Genomic DNA, 23885 nt, shown 5'->3' with positions numbered 1-23885 from the left:
AACGAAAAAAACGTTTGTCAAGAAATATCCGGATCCAAGGTTGTTTCGGTAGATTTTTTTTCCGCATTTGGGATTGAATTTCATGAATTCTGTAAACGAATTTGAATGAAATTTGCAAAAATTTATTTAGTTATTTTTTTTACAATTATAAATTCATAATTTAACAAATTAATCCAGTGGCCAACATCATCGATCTGGAATCTGTATGGCCAGTTTATAGACCATCATCAGTATTTTGGCATTAATAAGTAGAAACTGTTGCAAAAAAAAATTTCAAAAAAAATGAGTGAAATCAATTCAAAAATGTAGGTGGTGGGTGTGCATGGAAAAAGTGTGTGCTTACCCAAACAAAACCAATCATAGTGATCAAACCAAAACGACCATATGAAAATCCATATGGTTGTTTCGTATGAAATTTTTCCAAATAAAAACAAATTTTCCAATGTAATCGTAATGAAAATCGAAATGATGATAATCGATGTAACATTGTAATCAATCCAAATAGGCTATGTATACCACAACGATGGATACGATGTATATATTGTGTACAAATATAATGTATAATGAATAGGCCAATATGATGGATAAGAAATGCCATGAATAATATTAATGGTCTGGATATAATATTATTATCTACTGATTTAAAACTATTATTATTACTACTAGCAGTTTGTTGTGAAACAAAAAAAATTTTTGGAAATGTATAAAGATTTGCCGGTATTAGCCATATGAGCAGAATGAATAAAAATTTTGAATATGATTTCATTATACGATTGACCAATAGAAATAAATGACAATTTTTATGAAGAAATTTTTTCAATAATTGCCTAGTAAATTGTTCAGGTTTTTTATGATCAATTTCATAAGATATTTTTGGATATTTATGAAAAATTATCCAACTGAAACCAAACATAAAACAGAATACCATTTCGGTTGTATGGAATATGATCAATGCATCGATAAATGCGATAATACAATGCATTTCAATGATTACAATTTTTAGCCATCCATACCATTGAGGTTGATGTGAATTGAAAAAAAATTCATAATTCATTTGTATTTGATATAAAAGATAGAATATTAATGAATATATTGCCAATGAACCGAGTATGAATAATTCAAAATTACGTCGTAAAAGATGAATTTTTAAATATCGATAAATTGATTGATTACCATTATGATGATGTTGATTATTTGATTTCAGAACAAAGTTGATTAAAATTTTATTCAATTGGCGATTTTCTGTTGAATAAAAATTACGATAAACATAAAATGCATTGAATGTGGCCAACATCATTATAAGATTATATTCACGTGTCATGCCCATAAAAATTGATACATCAAATAATAATAAACGTTGATGATATGTAAATGGTAATAGATATGTGAATAGATAACGTATACATGAAAGTTGTAGATAATATTGTACATAACGGTGAATACGTATCATATAATGATCATTATTGTCGATAAAATCAATTGTCATATTAATATTATTGAAATAATCATTGATTGTTGGCCAAATCCAACGTAATATATTTATAGCAGTAGGTATCAAATTATTAATCATAGATTTTAATCATTTTTTATCAAGTATATATATCGTATGGATCCAAATTGACTGTGGATATTCAGTGGAAAAAAAATATTAACCAAAATCAAATGATTAATGAATGGAACACAAATGATGAAAGATTCATACAAACACAGACAACAAGTATCAATAACAATAATAAAAAAAAATGCACAAAAAACATAAAAAACGGAAGAACGAAAAAAATGAATGAATCTATGAAAATATTGACGTCTGAATCTAATATCCAACAATGTCTAATATACAGAATCGATATTGAGATGTCATAAAAATCATATGAATTGCTCTGTTTTTGTTTTTTTTTTTTTTTGTTTTGTTTGTTATGTCAAGGTTGATCGATTTGTCATAAAAAAAAAGAAATTGACAAACAATAATTCCGTTTTCAAATACACTCATTGAATGATGTTGTTTATTGAAATGATGATAAAACATACAAATGATAAATATAAATATGATTGAATCAATCAACTGTGGTTGACAAACAGACAAATTCAAAATGATACTGATGGTGGTGGTGAAGATTATAATGTAAGAAACAAAAAAAGAATAATAAAATTATATATATCAAAAAACCGTGTGCGCACAAATCAATTATAGTTTTCTTTTATTTCGTTTTTTTTCACCAGAATTATATAAAAATAAATGAATCAAAATTAACCTTAATAATTACAATTACTGAACATGCAAATGAAAACTTGATGATGGGATAAAAAAAAACTTGAAAATGAAAAATCCACCAACAAAATTTCCCATTAAATAATCGACCAAAAAAAAAAAAAAATTGTTACATAAAACAAGTGAAAATGGTTAATAAAATAATTTGGAAACAAAACAACAAAACTTGACTATTATCAAGATGATTTCGACAGTATTTGTTGTTGTTGTCGCTTAGGTAACATAAACACAGCAGATACACACACACACACACACAAACATCAATTATGGAAATGTTTTTCTTGTATTTCTGGATGGCGACAATTGCTTACTTTTACTTACTTTATCCATTTTGACTTTTCAATCAACAACCATTGTCATTACCAATTGTCTATTTATTCAACTTGAGTTGAAGATTCGCAAGTTTTGTCCATAAACAATGTTATTTGTTATTTTTTTTTGTTTCGTTTTGTTATTATTATCTGGAAAATGATGACAATTGACCATTATCATCATCATCATCTATAATTGCTAATTGTTTAGTTTTTTATCGTTAAAGAATAAATTTAATGTATTCTACCAACACACACACACACTCGACAAACAAACAAAAAAAAAACGGAAACACGAAAAAAGTTTCATTTCTGCCACACAGACACACACACACAGACACATTTAGTTTATTGTTTCTCATCAAAGAGAATGACTGCAAAAAAAACAACGACAACAAAAAACACAACAGAATCCAGACGATAAAAGAAAAAAAAAACTTTTCAAGTACGAAATGGAATCCACCACCACCACCACCACCACTACGGTCAAACATTGGCTATGAACGAATCATTTTTTCTTGTTTTCTGTTCAATAATTCAACAGTCAATTTGATTTCGATTTTGTTCGGTTTCATATCATGAGAATCTTTGTAATCAACAAAAAAAAAACGCACACACATCCATATAGGACAAAAAAACAATGCAACAAACAAAATAATCATCAAATGATTCTGTTGTTTCAATGTGATCGAAAAAAAACGAAAAAAAAAACAAAGAAAATAAGAAAATGAATCACATTGATCGATTTGGACAACGATAATAAAAGACAAAATAGACATTTGACAATAAAGAATGGAGAAAAACTATAAGAAAAATATATTCTGATTAAAATTTAAATAATTAATTTCATCATTATCTTGTTGTATTCGTTCTAATTCCAGGTATTTATATTGACATAATGAGAATAATCATCATCATCATCATCATGATCATCATTAAGAAAAGACAAAAAATGGACAACAGAAAAAGCTGAAGCTTTCGTTCAATGTAATTATTGTTTTCATTTCAAAACAAATAACAAAATTCAGGTTTCAAAGATCAAGTTTAATTCAGACAGTTTTTTCTTACTCCATTTCTCATCAAACAAACAAAGGATAAGAAAAAAAAATTCTTCAAAATCTCTTTGAATTGTAATTGAACGAAAAAAAAGAGTTATCAAGGCAATATTGAAGATGAGAATTATCACTCGAAATGAGAGAAAAAAAATCAGCTTTTAAAATTCACGTGTAATTTTTTTTCCTTCTCAGTTGCCAATCATTGGGAATAATAAATTCCGGGTCGGTGGGGAAAGGAAAAGAAGATTCTGTAAAGAAAAAAAAATATCAAGATGATTTGAAAGTGCAACAACAACAACAAATGTTTTTTGTTGTTGTTGTTGTTATCTGTTTTTTTTTCAAGAAGATTATGGTTAAAATTCTGAATGCATACACACACACACACACACATACATCATATCGAAATAAGCTGGATTTTGACCAAAAAAAAAGAAAAAAAAAGATGAAGCAAATTGTTATATCATCCACATGATCTATTCTTACGCTCGAAATAGCCAATGAAACAACTATAGCAGCAACAAAAGTGGAAATATCACCCGAAAAAAAATATTGAATGATATTCCAGAGAATTGAGGATTGTTGTTGTTGTTGTTGTTGATATATATTTTTTCTCTCAGTTCAATAAGCTTAAAACAATGATAATAATATTATACAAAAGCCAAACAAACGCAAAAAAAAACAATGTCCAGTGAAAAAAAAGACAATTTTCAACATACCCATTTGTTTATTCAACTGTATAATGGTTGAATTATGTAAAATCTGTACATCGACCAATGATGGATTTGCATTGATCAAACATTCAATCATCAATGATGTTTGTTCATTGATGATCATCGTTGCTGATGATGATGACGATGATGATGATGATGATGATGATGATATTGCTTGCTGTTGCTGATAATATGATGATGTTGTCGTTGATGATATCGATGTCTGTTGTTGTTGTTGTTGATTATGATAATGATGACGATCACCATTAAATTTACGTATTCGTAATATAACTTGAGGGCTAACTATAAATTGATAATTCAATCAACAAAAACGAAAACAAAAGATTAATTCTTTTTTCTGACAAACGAAAAAAAAAACAAAAACAAAACAAAATTGGATTTAAAAAAGGGAAAAAAATTTAAATTTTTCACAACATAAACATCTGAATGATTGAATCGGATGTGAAAGTTTTGAAATTTTTCTTCTTTTTTGTTGTTGTTGTAATAATAATAAAAACATTTTATATCCAAACAAAAAAGGTCGTGAAAAAGTTTTCAGTAGAAAAAAAGCTCCTATCCAATAGGTTGATTGAAAAGAAAAGATGAAAACTTTTTTTTTCAACATCCAGAACAACAACAACAACAAAATAATCAACAAACGATCAAAATTTTTGAACTTTAAAAATTGTTTTTTGTTTTTTGTTTCAACCAAAACATACTAAAATAACGATAACGACAAGAAGAGTTAAGATGTGCAACACTATTATCATTAAAAGTTTTCTTAAAAATCACACAAGTCAAGCCGTTATTTTGGTTTCATTAGGATAAACTGATGGCGAATCAAAATCATCATGTGTGTGTGTGTGTGTGTGTGTGTGGGAGGGAAGATGGGGAATGAACATGAATGAAATGACATTTTTTTTCCGATTCAATCAGATATTGTATCAATCATCGTCATCAGCAATATATTGACATTTATCTCGTTTGTTTCGAATGAACAGCGACAAAATTTAATCGTTAAACTTTTTTTTTTAACTTCACAATGTAACTCATCATCAATGATGACAGTGTTCATATATGACAGATAATCAACAAAAACAAAAGAAGAAAAAAACGAAAAATTCATTTCATCAGATTATTGAAAAAAAAAAAATAAAAAAGAAGCTTACGAATGAAAGTTATTCAACGGTCGAAATTGATGATTATGAATGAAATTTAAAAATGTAAAATTCAAAACTACTACAACAACAACGACGTCTACTGGCGAAAAGAACCAATACAATCATTTCAACAAAGGCAATAACTGAACAACAATACCAGAAAAATATGTGCAAAAACAAAAAGAAAATATCGAAATCCAAAAAAATGGTGTTTTATTTTTTTTTGTTTGCTCGTTCACCACCCACCATCACCGATTCCAAATAGAAATAAGAAAATTCACAAGCTTGATTTGTTTTTGTATCGTTTTTTTTTCATCGTTGTTCTTGAATAAATCGAATACAATGCTATGAATATATGATATGTTCATCCATTACACACACATAATATTCATTTCTATTCAACTAGATTTTTGATTGAAATCAAAAAAAAAAAAAAAAAAAAGAAAAGGGAAACCCAACGATAATGGTCTGCTGCTGCTGCTGATGATCATTGTTGGATCATATATATGTTGTCCACGGATCAATTCGTTTGATCAATTTTTTTCCATGGAAAAAAATAAGAGAAATGAATCGATGCAAAAACAAAAACAAAACAACAAGAAAAAAACGATGGATCGATGAAACAGTACACCACATATATACAATTGCAAACAACAATAAACACGATATCCACGATAAAAGCTTCTAGGCAAATAAATAAACAGACAAACAAGAAAACAACAAAATTTTTTTTCTGGAGCCAATTTTCTTCCAAAAATCATTGTGAAATGATTTAGAATTGCATTTGGATGTTTAATGCAAACAAAAATAATGTTGGAAAAACAACAACAACAACAACAACAAACAGAAAAACGTGATTGATGTAAAATCATCATCATCATCCAGATGAAAGTGAGAAGAAATTTTTTTTTCCAATAAAAATCGATAAGATTTCAGGAATTTTTATCGTAAAAATTTTTTCTTGTTTTCAGTATAATGAGAAATTTTCATTCTTCTCCGTTACCGGGAAATATTACCGTTTTGACTCTTATGATCGATTGGTGATTTTTTTTCTTCTTTTTTCTGTAAAAATTCCAAACAGAAAAAAGAAGAGTTTTTTTCCAATAAAAACACAGGTCAAATGAAAACCAAAAAAAAAAAAAAAAAAAAAAATGTGGCAAAAATCTTAATTCTAATAACTCGAACAATAACAACAAAAAAATGTCCATTTACTCTGGGATGGAGAACAGATGTTCTACACACACACACACACACACACATACGCCACTCGTTGATTTCAACAATTTCAAATAAAAATCCGAACCTTCGATATTATTATTATATGGACAAGTCAAACATTTGCTTTACATTTGAACATGAAAAAATAAATCTAATTCAATATAAATAGAGGACAGAGCAACAAAAAACAACAACAAAAAAATGTAAAGAAACGAAGTTGACTTTCAAATGGGCCAAAATTCGGTCAATGGACCATACGAATTTCATGCGAAAAAAAAAAGAAAAAAAAATCACATCCATTGTGCACGCAAACTTATGTGTTCACATACACATACATCGAGATCATTGAAACAGTAATTTTTTTTGGCTTTTATAATCCATGTATGTATCAATTCAATTGATTGATTAGTTCTTTTTTCAATGAAAGAGAAGGGAAAATTTTTTTTTCTTGTCTTTTCTTCTTAATCAATGTGATTAGCCAATGTGTACTATATCTGGTGATCTGGTTAACGTCACATATCAAAGATCAACATTCTTGAAACTTGAAAAAAAACAAACAAGTAGCAAGGGCAAAACGATAACAACAGCAACAACAACAACAACAAAAAAATTCCAAGAAGAAATTCACAAAAGAAATTCCAAAGAAAATCATACTTTAGATGAGTAAAAAAAAAATGAAAATAAAACGCTTCACTGATCATCATAAAAAACCTGACCAAACAATCTGATAATTGTTATCATCATCATCATTATTGTGACAACAACAACAAAAACAAAAACAAAAAGAAAAATAAAATCAAGAATCTGGAAAATCTTTCCAGACTTTTTTTTATCATATACGACGATGATATATTTTGGCAAAAAAAAAATTGCTGGTTGGAAATAGCAGACAAAAAAAAATTGATGTTAAAATAAATTAATGAAGACATATTGATATGAGGATCAATATCCACAACATTTAAAATGTAAACGAGATCAAAACGAAAGGGAGAGAGAGAGAGAGAGAAAAAACATTCCACCATCACCCTTTTTTTTGTTTTTCCTGCCACTTTCTCTCTCTCTCTCTCTCTCTCTCTCTCTCTCTCTCTCTCTCTCTCTCTCTCTCTCTCTCTCTCTCTCTCTCTCTCTCTCTCTCTCTCTCTCTCTCTCTCTCTCTCTCTCTCTCTCTCTCTCTCTCTCTCTCTCTCTCTCTCTCTCTCTCTCTCTCTCTCTCTCTCTCTCTCTCTCTCTCTCTCTCATTCAGAGCGATCAGAATCTAAACGACCAGAATATTGTTGCACGCAAAATATAATGTTACATATGCATTTGGTTTGCTAAAATTTGTACATGATGATGATGATGATGGTAATAGTGCTGTATTGAATTTGAATCTCAGAAATAGAAAAAATATTCTTCATCATTGAAAATGTGTTCAATATGCATATGTGGAAAAATTTCAAAGATCGTTAGAAATTCATCTGTTTCTCTCTCTCTATCTCTATCTCTCTCTCTCTAGCTATCTCTTCTGTGTCTTTCATTACAGGCTGGTCGATTATTGATGATGATCCATTCTCCGCGTTCCATTTGAAACACTTTCGTGGTTCTATTATTGTTGTTGTAAGCTCCGTGAACAGGAAAAAAAATGAAAGTAACAACCAAAAAAAAAAGAAAAAAAAATGTAAGCATCTTAAAAGTTAGAAAGAGTTGCTACTACTACTACCACTGTTATTACATTGTTTTCAAATGAATGAAAGGGTTTCATATTTTTATATGAGACACATAGACATTCAAGAAAAAAAAATGAACAAAAAGAAAATCTTCATTTATTCATTTTCAATGTTGTGTCATTGTCATTTTCCATGCTGATCGATTGAATATATTACACATTGCTTTCCATATTTGTCCCCAGGATGTTTGATGATGATGATGATCATCATCATATAATTGTAGCAAAGACGACGACGACGACAACGAATGATGATAACCAACATGCATATATAATAATAATAATAGAAAGATATATACAGAGATAGTGAAAGCAAAGACGATGATCATCATCATCATCATAATCATTAATAATGATGTAATAATTAATCATTAATTATATTTGAAATGTGGAACCAAAAAAAAGTGTTCCAAGAAGTTTCTCTCTCTCTTTACCATTTTTCTTTTTTTTCATGTCTTAACATTTCCTGTATTGTTGCCGCTGATAGTCAAGACACTAAGAATTCAATGTGTTTCTATAGAATGGAAAGAATAAAAAAAAAATAAAGAAATTCAAATACAGAATCCTGGCTACCACTGGATGCAAAGATTGCTACTAGTCAAAGAAACAAAACAAAACAAAAAACTAATGAAAATGAAAAGAATTTCATTTAAAAATATAATGAATGAATGAATGAATGGATGATGGGAGAAAGCAAAGCAAAAAAAAAATCTGATTTAATGTGTGAAAAGAAAAATGTGTGAAAAAGAATCAATTTTCATTCAATTTCAATGAATACAGACAACAACGACAATGTTGTACATCACGTACTATGTTTGTAATAATACGTCATTTTTTATCACTTATTTTCAATTCAAGCCAGGAAAAAAATATAGATAAATGAATAATTGAAATTTCTGTCACATGTTTTCTCCATTCGATTCCATCAACAACAACAACAACGACAACAACAACAACAAAAACTACAAAATACATCAATATAAACAAATCTGACAAAAAACTAGTAAGCAAAACAAAACAAAAAAAACAACAAAAATATGATAATTATTAATTATTATTATATGAGAATGATGGTGATGATTAAAATATGAGAAACAACACACCAGTGTATAATACTATACAATACATATTTTGGCAATCAACCAGAACAAACAAAAAATAATCCAACAATATGTAATTATTTATTCTAGCCAGCAAGCCAAGCTAATCAACCAACCAAAAAACAGGAACCAGAAAAAAAACATCATCATCATCATCATCATCATCATCATCATCATCATCAAACTGACCATTTGATCTACACTACTTGGAACTACTACAGGAATGATGAAGAATGAAGAAAAAAAATCTGTTCCATACACTTCATACGTCTATTATTCTCTCTCTGTGTGTGTGTGTGTGTGTGTGTGTGTGTGTATTTTAAGCTTTTCAATCTTCATCTGTTTTCAGTGATTAAACAATCCTGAAATATAGCCATGAAACAATGAAAGGAAAGTAAAAAAAAAAATATAAAATGTGTCCGATGAAGAAAAAAAAACGACAATGATGATCGAATAAAATGAAAACAAAAAATTGCAACAGAAACACACACACACAATCATTATACAATCTGGTCCAACACCCTGAAAAGGGGGTAGAGTAAAGCAGCAGCAACAACAAAAAATGATCGATTATTATCATTCTTTTTTTTTGGTTGAATCGCATTTTGGCAATCATTTCATTTCATATATAACAACAACAAAAAAATCCATATCAACCCAAACTATTCGAACAACAACAATAACAATAACAAGCCATGAAACAATGATGGATTAAGTTATAATCATAAATAGTGAGATAGTACGACGACAACGATCATCATCATCATCATTCTATGTTGGTTGTATGGAAAAAAAAGTCTCATGACCAGAAAAAAAATAGAAAACAGATTTTCACATATATAAATCTATATGAAGAATGAATTTTATCTGAAAAGAAAAAAAACTAAATTAATCAAAGTATATCTTTCTCAAACATAAACACACACACAAAAAGTGATTCAAAATAATTTTATTTTTCTATTTTCATGGTACGTTGACTACTACCCACACCTGGCTATACCGTACAAACACAGAATTGTGATCGTAACCTTTTTGTTTTCATTTCAATCAGAAAAAAATGATGAATAATTTAATAAACAAAATGAAAAAAAAAACAAAAGAAATAGAAAGAAAGATGACGTTGGTAGCTGTTTTCGTTACGATTCAACTGTAAAATGAAAATGAAAATGAATCGGCTATATATACAATATCACAATCTGTACTGGATATTAGAAACAGAAAAAAAACCCAAAAACAAATTTAATTTCATTAAATAATCAGATTTAACAAAAAAAATCAAATGATTTTTTTCTGTTAAAAAAAAAATACGAAACTAAATAAACATCACCATCATCCAGAAAAAAAAGCTTTAAAGTTGCAGTGAAAATGTTGAACAAAAAAAAAAGTTTCTCGTTTTATTATTCTATATACCAATAATTAATTGATTCTAATTAATAGAAACGGACAAAAACACACACACACACAGGGAGAGAGGAATCCCGAAAAAAACCCAATTATCAATAGACAACGTGTGTGGATGCCAAGTAACAGAATTTATTCGAACCAAATACAAAAAAAAACAAAGCTAATCATTTTCCATTCATTATCATCATCATTGTATCATGGATATGTGTGTAGAGGCAAACAAACAAAATAGCTAAGATTTTATGATGAAAAGTTTCAATCATGTTTTCTTTTGTTGTTGTTGTTTTTAATGTAGTAAAACAAAACAAATAACCTGGCCTGAATATAAATCTGACCCGAATTTTCAACAAGCAAAACCCTCAAATAATAATGAAAAAAAAAATTCTCAAATCACTTCATAGAATCTTCAGTTTTTTTTATTTTATACTCAAAAACAATCATAAACTTGAAGAAAGAAAAAAAAATATCGAAAAAGAATAATGGAAAAAAATAAAGCATAATCAATGAAGATTGAACATCCTTTTGGCCCGAAGAAATGAAAAATAGAAGTTTTCTACACACACACACACACCCATACACACAAAAAAAAGAATAAAAGTTTCATTTTTTATACATCACTAGAAAAGATGGATAAAAAAAAACAAAGGATGAACGATCCAGGAAAAAAAAAGAATTTCAAATAAAAATAAAAAAAAAATTTCTGTCTCAGTCGACCATTATTCAGTCAGTCAGCCAGTGGGGTAAAACCAAAAAAATTTTTTCTTGTTTTGTTTTGTTTTTGATTAATCGAAAAATTTTCCGAATCAAAAGAATCGACCAAGACATGGTGATATAATAGTAATAATAATAAAAACTGAAATGAAATGGAATGAAAATCATTCAAGACAAAAGATTTTTGTCTTTACATTGAAAAAGAACGAAAAAAATGAAGCAGTGAGCTAGAAAGAGATGGGTGTATTGAATACACACACACACAGACAGAAAGAGAAAAATGAAATCGATTTGTTATCAAAAAAAGAAAAAATTCTTCGATAATGATTGTGTTAAGAATCGAGAATTTTCAAGAACAAAGATCTGTTTGGTTACAGAAATTCTTACAGCCATTTATGTGTGTGTGTGTGTGTGTTTGTGTGCAACAATGTGAATCTTTTTTTTTTCATTAAATTTTCGTTCAAATATTTGAACCAATTCATGAAATTAAAATGAGAAAATTCTTGGAAATATTAAACAAAGTCAAGAAACTTTATGAAAGGCCAAAAAGCCAGAAACCGCAAAACAATTAAAATTTGGATGAATTTGTTTTGTTTTTTCTTTTCATTGTAAAATCGTGAAAAAAGCATCACTTACAGAGTACTTCTAATCGCCAAACACTTTCAATATAATTTCGATTTTCACCATCATTATTAGCATTCTTTGTCGTTGTTGTTGTTGTTTTCGATGTTATTATTGAAGAATTTTTCATCGTTGATAATGATGATGATGATGATGATTGAAGTAATCGAGGATTATAAGCTCGACATTGTAATAATGAACCATTATCATGTACAGTAGGCATCAATGTAATTGAACTAAATGTTTTATTTGATTCATATGTTTCACTGTATAATAAAAAAAAAATAAATTGATTAAAAATCAGAATAAAAAAAATTCACAATCATAACTTACATTGAATTTGATAATTGTTTATCATTACGATACCATCTAATAATGGCTGCCGGTTTCGATCCATATGTTTGACAATGGATATCAATTTTACGTCCAGCTAATAATCGTGTACGATTTGTCATTATACGTACATCGATCGGTAATACTATTTTAAACAAAATGGTAAGTTTGTTTAATTTTGTAAAAAAAAAATTATTTAAATCAACTTACGATTAATATCCAAAATAACATAAGCTTCGATTGGCATCGATGATGAACTATTATAATTACCGGCTTGACAAACATATTTATCATATAGATCACGTGATGTTATTTTATAAATAATCAATTCATTCGACACAATACCATTATCACCGACAACATATGATCCATCGATCATGACACCATTTTTATACCATTGTAATGTTGGAGGTGGTACTCCTTGGATTGGTTGATTGGTTAGTAGGTTTTTTTACAAGTGAAAAAGAAATTCAATTTCATCAAAATTAGAAAACAACAATGAACAAATAAATACCTCCATTCGATTCACATGTCAATATAACATCGGTATTCTGATCATATGGACCGATTGTTGAATTTTGTATATAATTTCCATTTTGATCACGAATTGTTATCTTTTTTGGAGGCACTATCATCATCATCATTATCATCGCCATTTTGATCCATCAATCAATGAATCAATCCAAGACCAGACCGGAACCAAGACCATATCCAAAACAGAATCGAAACCGATAAGAAAAATGTAAAAAAAAAAATAAAATATAATTAGATTTGATGGAAACATAAACATCTGGTTTGTTGAATGCCAACCCACAAATACATCGATTCTAGACCTTGAAAAGAGTTAAGAAATATATGAAAATATTCAGATGTTGTTGTTGTTGTTGTTGTTGGTTGGTTGGATAAATTTCCTCTAATTCTTTCTTGTTAATTATTCTATTAATTAACTTAAAAAAAAATTCTTGATACTAAGATGATTAAGAATATTGCCGCTGTTGTGTTATTGTTGTTCAACAGATTTTTTTTTCTAGAATTTTTCGTATTGAAAAAAATGAATGAATGGATGAATGAATGACGACAAAAACTAAAATAAAATGAAACTTTTATCAAAGTTTTAGTTTCATTAATTTATAAGAAAAACAACAACAACAAAGTTGTAAGAATGACTTTTCATGATGTTTTTCTTTCTACGTGTATGGGGAGTAGAGAAAATTCATCAGTTTGTAATGGTGAAAAAGTAAAGTTTGTTTTGCATTGTTTTTTGTTCGTTTGGATATGATGCTAATGATGATTATGAGAAATTTTCATTCATTCATTCATCCATCTATTGATTGAGATTGGAATGAATGAATGAGTGAATGAATGGAAAAAAATGATGATTGATTATCGACAAAAGGAAATGAATAACGGAAATTCATTAAAATTAGTGAAAAAAAATGTTTTTTTTTCACATTATTATTTTGTTTTATATTTCCTCACTTTGTTTGATTATTTCCTGTTCCTGTATGTTGTACGTGGTGTGTGTGTGTGTGTTCATTATGTTTATTTGTTTGAAACAATAACAGATCGAGCAGATCCATATATATATTATATATAGATATTAATCAATGAACAATGTTTTAACATACCAATAACATGAAGCGATACAAATGAATTAATTGTACGGCCCCAACGAAAATCAACCCGACAACGATAATCATTATGATCATTTTCAAATACCGGATCAATACGTAATACAGATGGATTTGATTGTAGATCATAAATGGCACGATTTGGTTGAAAAATATCACTTAAAAAATGTGTTGCATTCGATAATGTTTGTGAAGCTCGTCCATCCACCGTATAGATAGGCACACGTGTATTATTACCACGATGCCAGAATATTAGCTGTATAGCATCGTCCGGTGAAGGCAATGTTAGATTGCAAGGCAATTCAGCACGGCCACCAATCAATGATTTTATTTCACCATAAACTGAAAAATTGATAAAAACATATGTTTTGAAAACAAAAAACAAAAACAAAAAAAAAAAAACGATACAGAAAAAAGACAATAAAATAAATGGCCATTCATATATACAATGTTACAGCAATATAATAATGATAATAAGAAAAACGAAACAAACAAAGTGGAAATATATAAAATGCAATGATGATGATAAGCAAATGCAAACATGCATAAGTGAAAAAAAAAGAATTAAAAAAATCAAAGAAATCATTCCGGTCTGTATTTGGAATAGAATTTGCTTGTCATGTGATACACAGGTCCGATTTCATCATCATCATCATTAAAAAAAACTAAGAAAAAAAATAAACCCGGCTTATTGCCCGGGTATCATGGCTAAGAACGAACAAATGAATGAAAGAGAGAAAAAAAAATCTGTATTTATAATACTTACATGTTTGATCCTCGATTTGGTTTCCGGGTAATTTAATTCCTTCATAGTTTAATTTCCCGTCATCAAACAAACAAATGATTGAATGAATGAAATGAATGAATGAATGAAAGAATCATGAAAACACCAAAGCAGAAAAAAAGCAGCGGACATCAAACATCAGCAGCAGCATCATCATCATCATCATCATCAGTGGTTATTATTGTTATTATTATTTTTATGGAAAAGAATCGTTGATTTTTTTTTGTTTGTTTGTTTGTTTGAAGAATGCAATTGAAAGCAATGAATGAATGTATGCGTGGTGTGGTGTAAGAGGCGGATGAGAGGAAAGAGAAAGAGAAAGAGAAAAAAAAATTATTGAATGTGTTATTCGAAAGAAGCATTAGTGGTGGTGGTGGTGGTGTTTTTGATGTTGTAAACAAACATTGTTTGTGTATGGCCACATACACACACACCCACACACACAAACACAAAAGAAGAATTGGAATATATGAATTGAGAAAATCACTTGAGCATCACTTGAAAGGATGAAGAACGAAAACAAAAAACGAAGAAGTTAAAGATCGTATCTATAGTGTGTGTGTGTGTGTGTGTGAGCGAGAATAAAGTCAAAGCAAAAAAAAAAAAAAAAAAAAATGACCGACCATAACAACAACAACAACAACAAACTTAATGGGCAGATTAATTTTACTTGTATGAAATGAAATGAAATAAATGGCTATAGATGGATGAAATGAAATGGGTTTCATATAAAAATTCTTGTACCGAACGGAAAAAAAATTGAATGAACAAACAAGCATGAATGAAAATGAAATGAAGGGTTAACGTTATAGTGAACGTCGATATCTGGCATATACACACACACACACAAATTATTAATGAACGAATGAATAAAAATAAAAATAAACAAAACAAAAAAAAACGAAATAGATAGCCATTGAATTCTCGTTGTTGTTGTTGTTGTCGGTCGAGAATTCTTGTTTGTTATTCACTCAACATTCCTTCGACAAAGGAGAAAAAGAATTCAGAATTTATTGTGATAATGTGCTCGTTGTTTTTTCGAGAGAAACGAAAAATTTTTTTTTCTAAAATTCTTCTGCCATTTTTTTCTAGTGAAATAAATTCTGATATTCTGATAAATTTCTCATTACCATCATCATCATCATCATCAGATGAAAAAAATGAAGAATATTATTCTCTACAAGAACATCACTTAATAACCAGTCAATATGATATTGTTGTGTGTGCATTGAAAATTTGTAGGATTCACCACTACAATCATCAACTAATAATATCACCAATTTGACCATTAACCATTAGCTATTATTATTATGCTTTAATGTGTGTGTGTGTATGTCGACAATTTTCCTTCAATAATAAAGACTTGATTATCTAGATAATTTGATTTTAGTATTCAATAGTATTATGATTCCATTAAACAAGAAGGTCAAGTCACACACACAGTGATCATTATTGGTAATTAACATGAACATGTCTAATAATAATAATAATAATAGTTGGTCATCAATAAAAATGTTTATTGATCATTTGGTACACACACACACACATGACCACATAAATGGTCATTTTTGATTAGGCCATTCTATTTGATGATGATGATGATAATTATTACGAAAAATCAATAATGACAATAAAATAGCTATATCAATTAATGAAATATTGAATTGATTAAAAGATAAAAAGATTGAATGATGGTGTGAAAAAAATATTAAGAAGAATTAATAGATGACGTAATGATTCCAGTAGAAATAATCTGATTTCAATGGCAATAAATATTTTTATGAAAAAAAAAATAAGAATTGGAAAATTTTTTTCATTTTTTATTTCTTGTTTCGGCAATCACAAAAGATTTTTTTTTTTTTTGATCATCAAGATTGACAAATGATTTACGTAACAAACGATCACCAAAGGATCGAATCCAATCGAATCAGATCAAATCAGATCCAATCAAATCGAACAACAATCGGAAAAAAAAACAAACGATGCACATAAGATCTGTATAGAAAAAAAATAAATTTGATCCCTGAGTAGACAATCATTTTGAAATCGAAATTTCAAAATAAATTCCAGAAAAAAAAGAATGTGATGAATGTTTTTCAATGGAAAAAGTGGGGAAGAAAACAGAAAAAGTGACAGGGTTGAATTTTTTTTTTTTTGCACTATAGCCCTAGAGACGCAAGATTTCTTAAATTTTACAAAATAAACAGAAAAATAAATATAAAGAAAAAAAAATTCCCGTTTCGATTTCATCACATAATCAAGTGAAAAAGAAAAAGAGAATGATTTTTTTGGAAAATCAAAAATCAAATTTTTGTGTGTGTGAAAAATTTTGTATGAATCCATGTAATTTTAAATGTGAATGTTTAAAGTTAGCATAAAAACAACTAAAATCACACATACCTGATGCATATGGATTAGATGCCATTGCATGGATACCAATCAATAATTGTTGATGATCAATAATCATGATGATGGCAATTAGAATGGCAATCATCAACGGTGATTGATATGATGATGATGATGATGATGATGATGATAATGAAAATTGTTTAATCGAATCGAACATCGATAGTATCGGCGATGAAATAGATAGTCTTTTTCGTTGTTTTCTTCTCATTTCTTAATAAATGTTTTTCTCCCTTTTATTTGGCTATTTTTTTCCGGCATCAAATCAATCAATATATTCGTGACAGCTGACAATATTATTCGGATAGCTGTTCGGATTCATTTGAATAAAATGAAACATTTTCAAATTCAAATTCATGATTCTATGTATGTAGATTACAACATGATTTCAACGAGATGAAAAAAAAACTGTAAACAAAAGAAAAAAAAGAATTAAAAAATCAAATTTAATTATTTCAAGCAATGGGGGGAAAAAAAGTTTAAAAAATGATTTAAATTGCAAATAATTCACAGGAAACGGAATTTAGAATATTTTATCCTGGACGAAATTCTCCGCAGAGAATCAAGAGCATTTTGTATGATGAATAACAAAGATAAATTATCGTCGTTTAATTACCCGTAGAAAATGATAGTAAAGTTTCAAAAAAAAAAAAAAAAAAAAAAAATGGCGAAAATGAATGACCTGATTCTATGATTTGAGGAATTTGTTGTTTTTTTTTTTAAATTTTTTTTTATCAGATTGAAATGCAACACACGCCACATAATTTTTTTTCTTGTGTAACAATTTTCGTTTCTATTTGGTGAACCATTCATTTATTCATTCAATCAATGATGAATCGAAAAAAATTGAACCAAAAAATGTGATTAAGAAATGGAAATTGAATTAAAGTTAATTTAATTAAAATAGCCATAAGAATTGAGTTTTTACACAACTATATTCGTATTGATGAAAGAAATGACCTATTAAAAAAAAAATATGATAAATTCTTGGAAAATTTTTCCGGAAACAAAACAGAAAGAAAAGAAAAAGAAAAACGCAATTCTGATGAAATGTGATTCTTTTTTTTCAGATTGATTGTAAATTCACTCGTTATGATATTGGTGGTAATATACACACAAACACACACACGAATTATCATCAGTGATTGCAATAGGATTTTTATTTATTTTTTTTTTAAATTTTGAAAAAAGACAAAACAAAAACGAAAGACATTTCCGGAAAACATAATGGTCACACCATCATCATGCACTTTAAAATTCAATTTCGTCTCTATTTTTTTTCTGTTTTTGTTTTTGTTGCCTGTGGAATTCAATGGAAAAATTTCAATTCTGAATTAATGATAGTGAATGTGTGGAGAATATTCTTGGAAAGTTATCATTCCAGAAAAATTTTTACATGTGTACTGATTTTTCATGCCAGTATTAAAATGTTGATATTATTCTTAATATCAACAAAAACAAAATCGATATCGGATGTGGATATGGTGAAAAAAAAAATTAATTTCCGTCTTGTTCATCATCATCATCATGATGTAAGATTGATCTATTCACAAATAAACCAACAAACAGAAATAAAACTTGAAACTATCGATAAGATTATCGTTGGCGGTGGTTATGAAATTGATTTTTTTTATCTGTAATCATCACAAAAAATCGATCATTTTTTCTTTTGAATTTTTTTTGGAAAATTTTTCAAAAAAAAAAAAAATTTTCCTTTGGATTATCATCAATGATGATGATGATGATCATGATCATCATTATTATTCAATCCAGAATGTGTTAATCGAACCATTAATAATTAAGCCAAGTGAAGTGATCAGTGATAAATTATTTTTCAAAATGAAAAATTCCAACGAATATTCATGGCATATTGGCAAAAAAATTTCTCTCTCGCTCTCTCTCTCTCTCTCTCTCTGGATGATGAATTTTGGAATTTTTTTTCATTTTTTCAATTAAAATTCATTTTCATCATCATATTTTTTTCATCAGACCATGGTTCGTGTGATCAAGAATTCTCTCTCGGTGTGTGCGTGTTTAGCATCACATGGGAAAAACCAAAAAAAAAAAGAGATAAGTGTCGTGAAAAAAACTCAGTTTTTATGATGGAAAAAATAATTGAACCAGAAAAAATTTTTTTTGATGTAAAACACATTATGAAGTCAAATGAATGATAAAAAAAACGATTGCGATGGCTATATCGACATCACAGAGATGATGATGCTCAAAATAGTTGCTATATTTGATGATTAAATTCTGAACAATTGAATTTAATTTTCACAACAAATAAAAACAAGACTTTTTCATGACAATTCTGCATGAAACTTGAAACAAAAACATTATGTAAATCATTGTTGTTGTCGTCGTTGTTGTTGCATTGAACCGAAAAAAAGATCGTCGCCTTTTTTTCTTTAGTTCCAAAAAATTTTAAAATCTTATCAATGACAAGAATTTTTGTTTCTAACGCCAACAAACAGAAAAAAAGTAGCTAAAAATAAAAACAAAACAATGAACACATTTGAAAGAAATGTAGAAAAATTATACTGACATTTGTGTTTTTTTGTTTGTTTGTTTCGTTTCGTCAATGAAATGTTATTCGAAGAAAAAAAAAATTCACATAAGAATTTACGATTCTTGAAACAAAAAAACAAAACAGAAAAAAAAGATTCTGTCGTTACAATGTTGTTGGAGAAAAAGAAAAGAAAAAAAATCGAAAACATGTTCCAACGAACAAAGAATCATGTATATATTCATTGGAAACAACAGAAACGGAAAACAAAAACAAAAACAAAATCGGTCACGTCATTTTTGTGTGGGCAATAAAAAAAAATGATATACACGCGTTTCATAAGAATGAATTGTAAGAATCTCGGAAAACATTTCATTTCAATTTTTTTTTGTCAACTGGTGGTGATGATTGTGATGATGATGGAACAAGAATAAAAGAAAAAACAACAATTTCCATCATGACAATTCCTGTCATACACACTATAGCCACAAACATTTATTCTTGGATAAATTTTATCATTCATTCATCCATTCTTATTCAATTCGAAATCTCTTTTCGTTCATAAGAAACAAAAAAGTTATGTTTTTGTTATAAAGTTTTTTTTTCTTTCTCCTATTATTATTCAATGTTGCTATGAAACTACTACTGTAATTCATCAGCAAAATTCTTGCAAAAATATGATGTTGATACATTCATATACAGCTTACAATGATAAGTAGCAGCATCGACATCAGTAGAATTAGAATTCAGAATTTTTATTCTTTATACCGGATCTTTTCGACATCATCATCATCATCATCATCATTGTGATGGCCTTTGAATTCACCAATATTCATCTTTCATATTTTTTTTATTATTTTTTATATTTGCATCTCATCACCATCTATTTTTTTTTTGTTATTCTGTCATAATCATCATCATCATCAGCAGCAGCAGCACTCGATGTTTTATGTTGTTATGTTCATGGTATGATGATGATGATGATGCATCACATTTACATATTTTCATTCACTCTCTCTCTCTCCTTTTTTTTATCATCATCATTCTGTTTTTTTTTCATTCAAATTCTGTTCTATTGTCGAATATGAATGGATATGTGTGTGTGTGTTTTTCATGTATGAATGATATGAACATGTGATATGAACATCATCATTATCATCAATACAGAAACAAACAAACAAACAGAGAAAAAAATGAACAAATCCACGACTTTATATGATGACTAACAAAGAATATAATCATGAGAAATTCTATTGAATTTCTATGATTAGAAATGAAAGGAATTACAAAAAAAAGACAGTGTGATTTAAGGGTATGAATCATCATCATCATCATCATCATCATCAACATATAAACATTTATTCTAAAACAAAACAAAACAAAAAAAAAACAAAAATGACAAACGGAAGTAAACGATGATGTAAATAAATACTAATGGTTTTTTTTTTGGTTGTCTTGTAGAAAAAAAAAGAAATTCAAATAATTATAATTATCATCATATCACATATGAATTTTTCTTTGTCACAATTTTTTTTTGTCTTCTCCACACTGATTCATTCTGGGAATTTTCGAAATTCTTTCCATTTTGGATATCTCAAATTTCATCAAAGAAAAACATTTATTCTTCAAAAAAAAAAAAATCTAAGAATCTAGAAATAAAAAGACTGAATGAATAAAACACTGGTGATATTTTTATGGACGCCGTATGCAATTGACATACACACATAGTCACAGCAACAACAACAAAAAAAAGATTCAATTATCATCATTATCATCATCGAAAGAGAGATGATGAGGAAAAGAAAAATCATAAAGTATGGAATTTTCATATTTCAAGTTTATTTTTGTTTCCATATGCAAAGTATCCAGAATTTTATATTCATTAATATTTTTGACTTATGTTTTATGTGATTCTTCTCTCTGTTCATCGTTCGTCGTCGTCGTCGTCGTCGTATATCTGTCATCTTGGCAAAATTCATATCATAGAAAAATATGCAAATTTACCCGGTCAATCGTGTGTGTTTTTCATTTCTCATTTATTCATTCATTCATTCATTCATTTATTCACATTTGGCACTTGAATTCATCATCATCATCATCATCGTAATAATCATAATCATCATCATCATCATTTATGATAGTTAACTGAGGTTATTTCAAGTTTTATTTCATTTCATTTTTTCAGTTCTGGTTCTGTGCAACAACAACAAAAAAAACGATGCTCATAATCATCATTATCAGTAGCGAGAATTCACGAGAAAAAATGCTAAAATGAATATTTGGTGTATGGTGTGTGGACGATTATTGCCAAACACTGTTCATCAAAGAATTCGACCAAAAGATAAAATCCACCAAACAAATCACCCAATTCCTGACCGGCCATGGACCGACGAAACACTATCTACACCGATTTAAAATAGCAAACGATGACAAATGCCCATGTGATGGTCACTCATCTCAAACCATGGAACACGTAATTCAATATTGTGACGGGTGGGCCCGAGAGAGGCATCTACTAATGATCAAACACAATATCCAACCGAATGACCTATTGGACATCAAAAAAATCAATGATTTTTTGGTGGATTTCGTTTGTTCTTCAACATGAATCACCACGAACATATAATCCTTCACACACACATAGGACACAAATCACACACACACACACACCCAGGCACAAACACACACCCAACATAGGACACACACATTGTTATATTTTTATTACTATCGTTTCATTCTTTTCTTTGTTTGTTATTATTACACATCTTACACGATTTGACATCTCTTGAATTAGGATTCAGCACACACACACACATCACACACTTTATTACACACAGGCGACACACACACACACACATCTTTTACACACACACACACACACACACACACACACACACACACACACAGACAGCCATAATAACAGGCGAGAGAGAAAAATATGAATTTTTTTTTGAGCAAGTAACGAAAAAAAATATTGAAATCTACGATTCTAATCAGTAGTAATATGGGGCTGGAATAAAAAAAAGAAATGGTGACATTTAAATCTCGTAAATGTCACATACACATACACACACTTAAGAAATGTGTTATCCAAAAAAAAAACAACAAATTCTATAAACAACCATGAATGATGATGATCAATTCTTGTGTTTTTTTTTTGTCTCAAGAACTATTCAGTTTTTTTTATATCATCACAATCATAGCTTTTGGCCAAAATTCTTATCATCAATTTTTTTGATCATCATGATCATTGTTCGTTTGCGAGAAAAAAAAAACCTTGAGGATATCATCATTTATGGCTACTTTTTTACTTATTATTATTATTGTCACTTGATCTTAATAAATCGAATGATAATAATTTTCTATATTGAATTCAGAGAGATATCCGGCCAAATTATTTAGGTCAATCGTTTTTTTTTGTTGTTGTTGTTGTTGTTTTGTATTTTCACTGTAACAAGAAACAAAACAAAAACTATAGAAAAAAAATTGACATGAAAAAATTCCATTGAATGATTCAAGAATTTCAATTAATGCCATCATTGGCCAAAGGCCAGAAAAAAAATGAATTTTCTCGAATGAAAAAAAAAATAACCTCGATTCTTATATGACGCCAAAATGAATGTTTTTGTTTTGTTTGGTTGGTTTTTTTTTATTTAATATTCTTCATCTCAATCAATCATCAGAATATCTGGATGAAGAAGGAAGACGAAAAAAAACCAGGAGAATTTTTTTTTGTTTTTTTCGTTTGTTTGTTATTCTCCATTAACCGGAAATAACTCGGATATAAAAATACCAGGAAAATTGTGTTCAAAAAAAAACTTTTCTCATCATCATCATCATATTTACCTGGGAATAAGTTTTTTTTTGTTGTTGTTGCAAGATTACCTATATATTCATATTCACTTATCATCAAAATAACAGAACAGAAATTTTCTATTGAAAAACATTAACTACAACGAGG

At 28.5% G+C, this 23885-nt stretch overlaps 1 protein-coding gene across 5 annotated transcripts in view; it reads right to left on the bottom strand.

The window, feature by feature from the left end:
* LOC124493658 (uncharacterized) overlaps positions 1–23885 on the bottom strand; it is a 79036-nt gene that overhangs the window by 19002 nt on the left and 36149 nt on the right. Inside the window, exons 7-14 of one of the 5 annotated variants that reach the window (XM_075732083.1) lie at positions 17413–17826; positions 14995–15033; positions 14226–14570; positions 13112–13225; positions 12808–13017; positions 12598–12742; positions 12280–12530; positions 4352–4648 (exon numbers count right to left, since the gene is read on the bottom strand). In XM_075732083.1, the coding sequence (XP_075588198.1) occupies positions 4352–4648; positions 12280–12530; positions 12598–12742; positions 12808–13017; positions 13112–13225; positions 14226–14570; positions 14995–15033; positions 17413–17629 (1618 nt within the window). In that variant the 5' untranslated portion in view covers positions 17630–17826. Of the gene's footprint in view, positions 1–4351; positions 4649–12279; positions 12531–12597; positions 12743–12807; positions 13018–13111; positions 13226–13407; positions 13654–14225; positions 14571–14994; positions 15034–17412; positions 17827–23885 lie in introns of those variants that run through there. The other 4 variants (XM_075732084.1, XM_075732085.1, XM_075732088.1 and 1 more) reach the window with 4 other exon arrangements.

This window comes from Dermatophagoides farinae, chromosome 6, assembly GCF_024713945.1.
Source record: "Dermatophagoides farinae isolate YC_2012a chromosome 6, ASM2471394v1, whole genome shotgun sequence".
Classification (NCBI taxonomy): domain Eukaryota; kingdom Metazoa; phylum Arthropoda; class Arachnida; order Sarcoptiformes; family Pyroglyphidae; genus Dermatophagoides; species Dermatophagoides farinae.
Note: the sequence above shows the minus strand (reverse complement) of the source record. Positions and strands in the feature narration are given on the sequence as shown.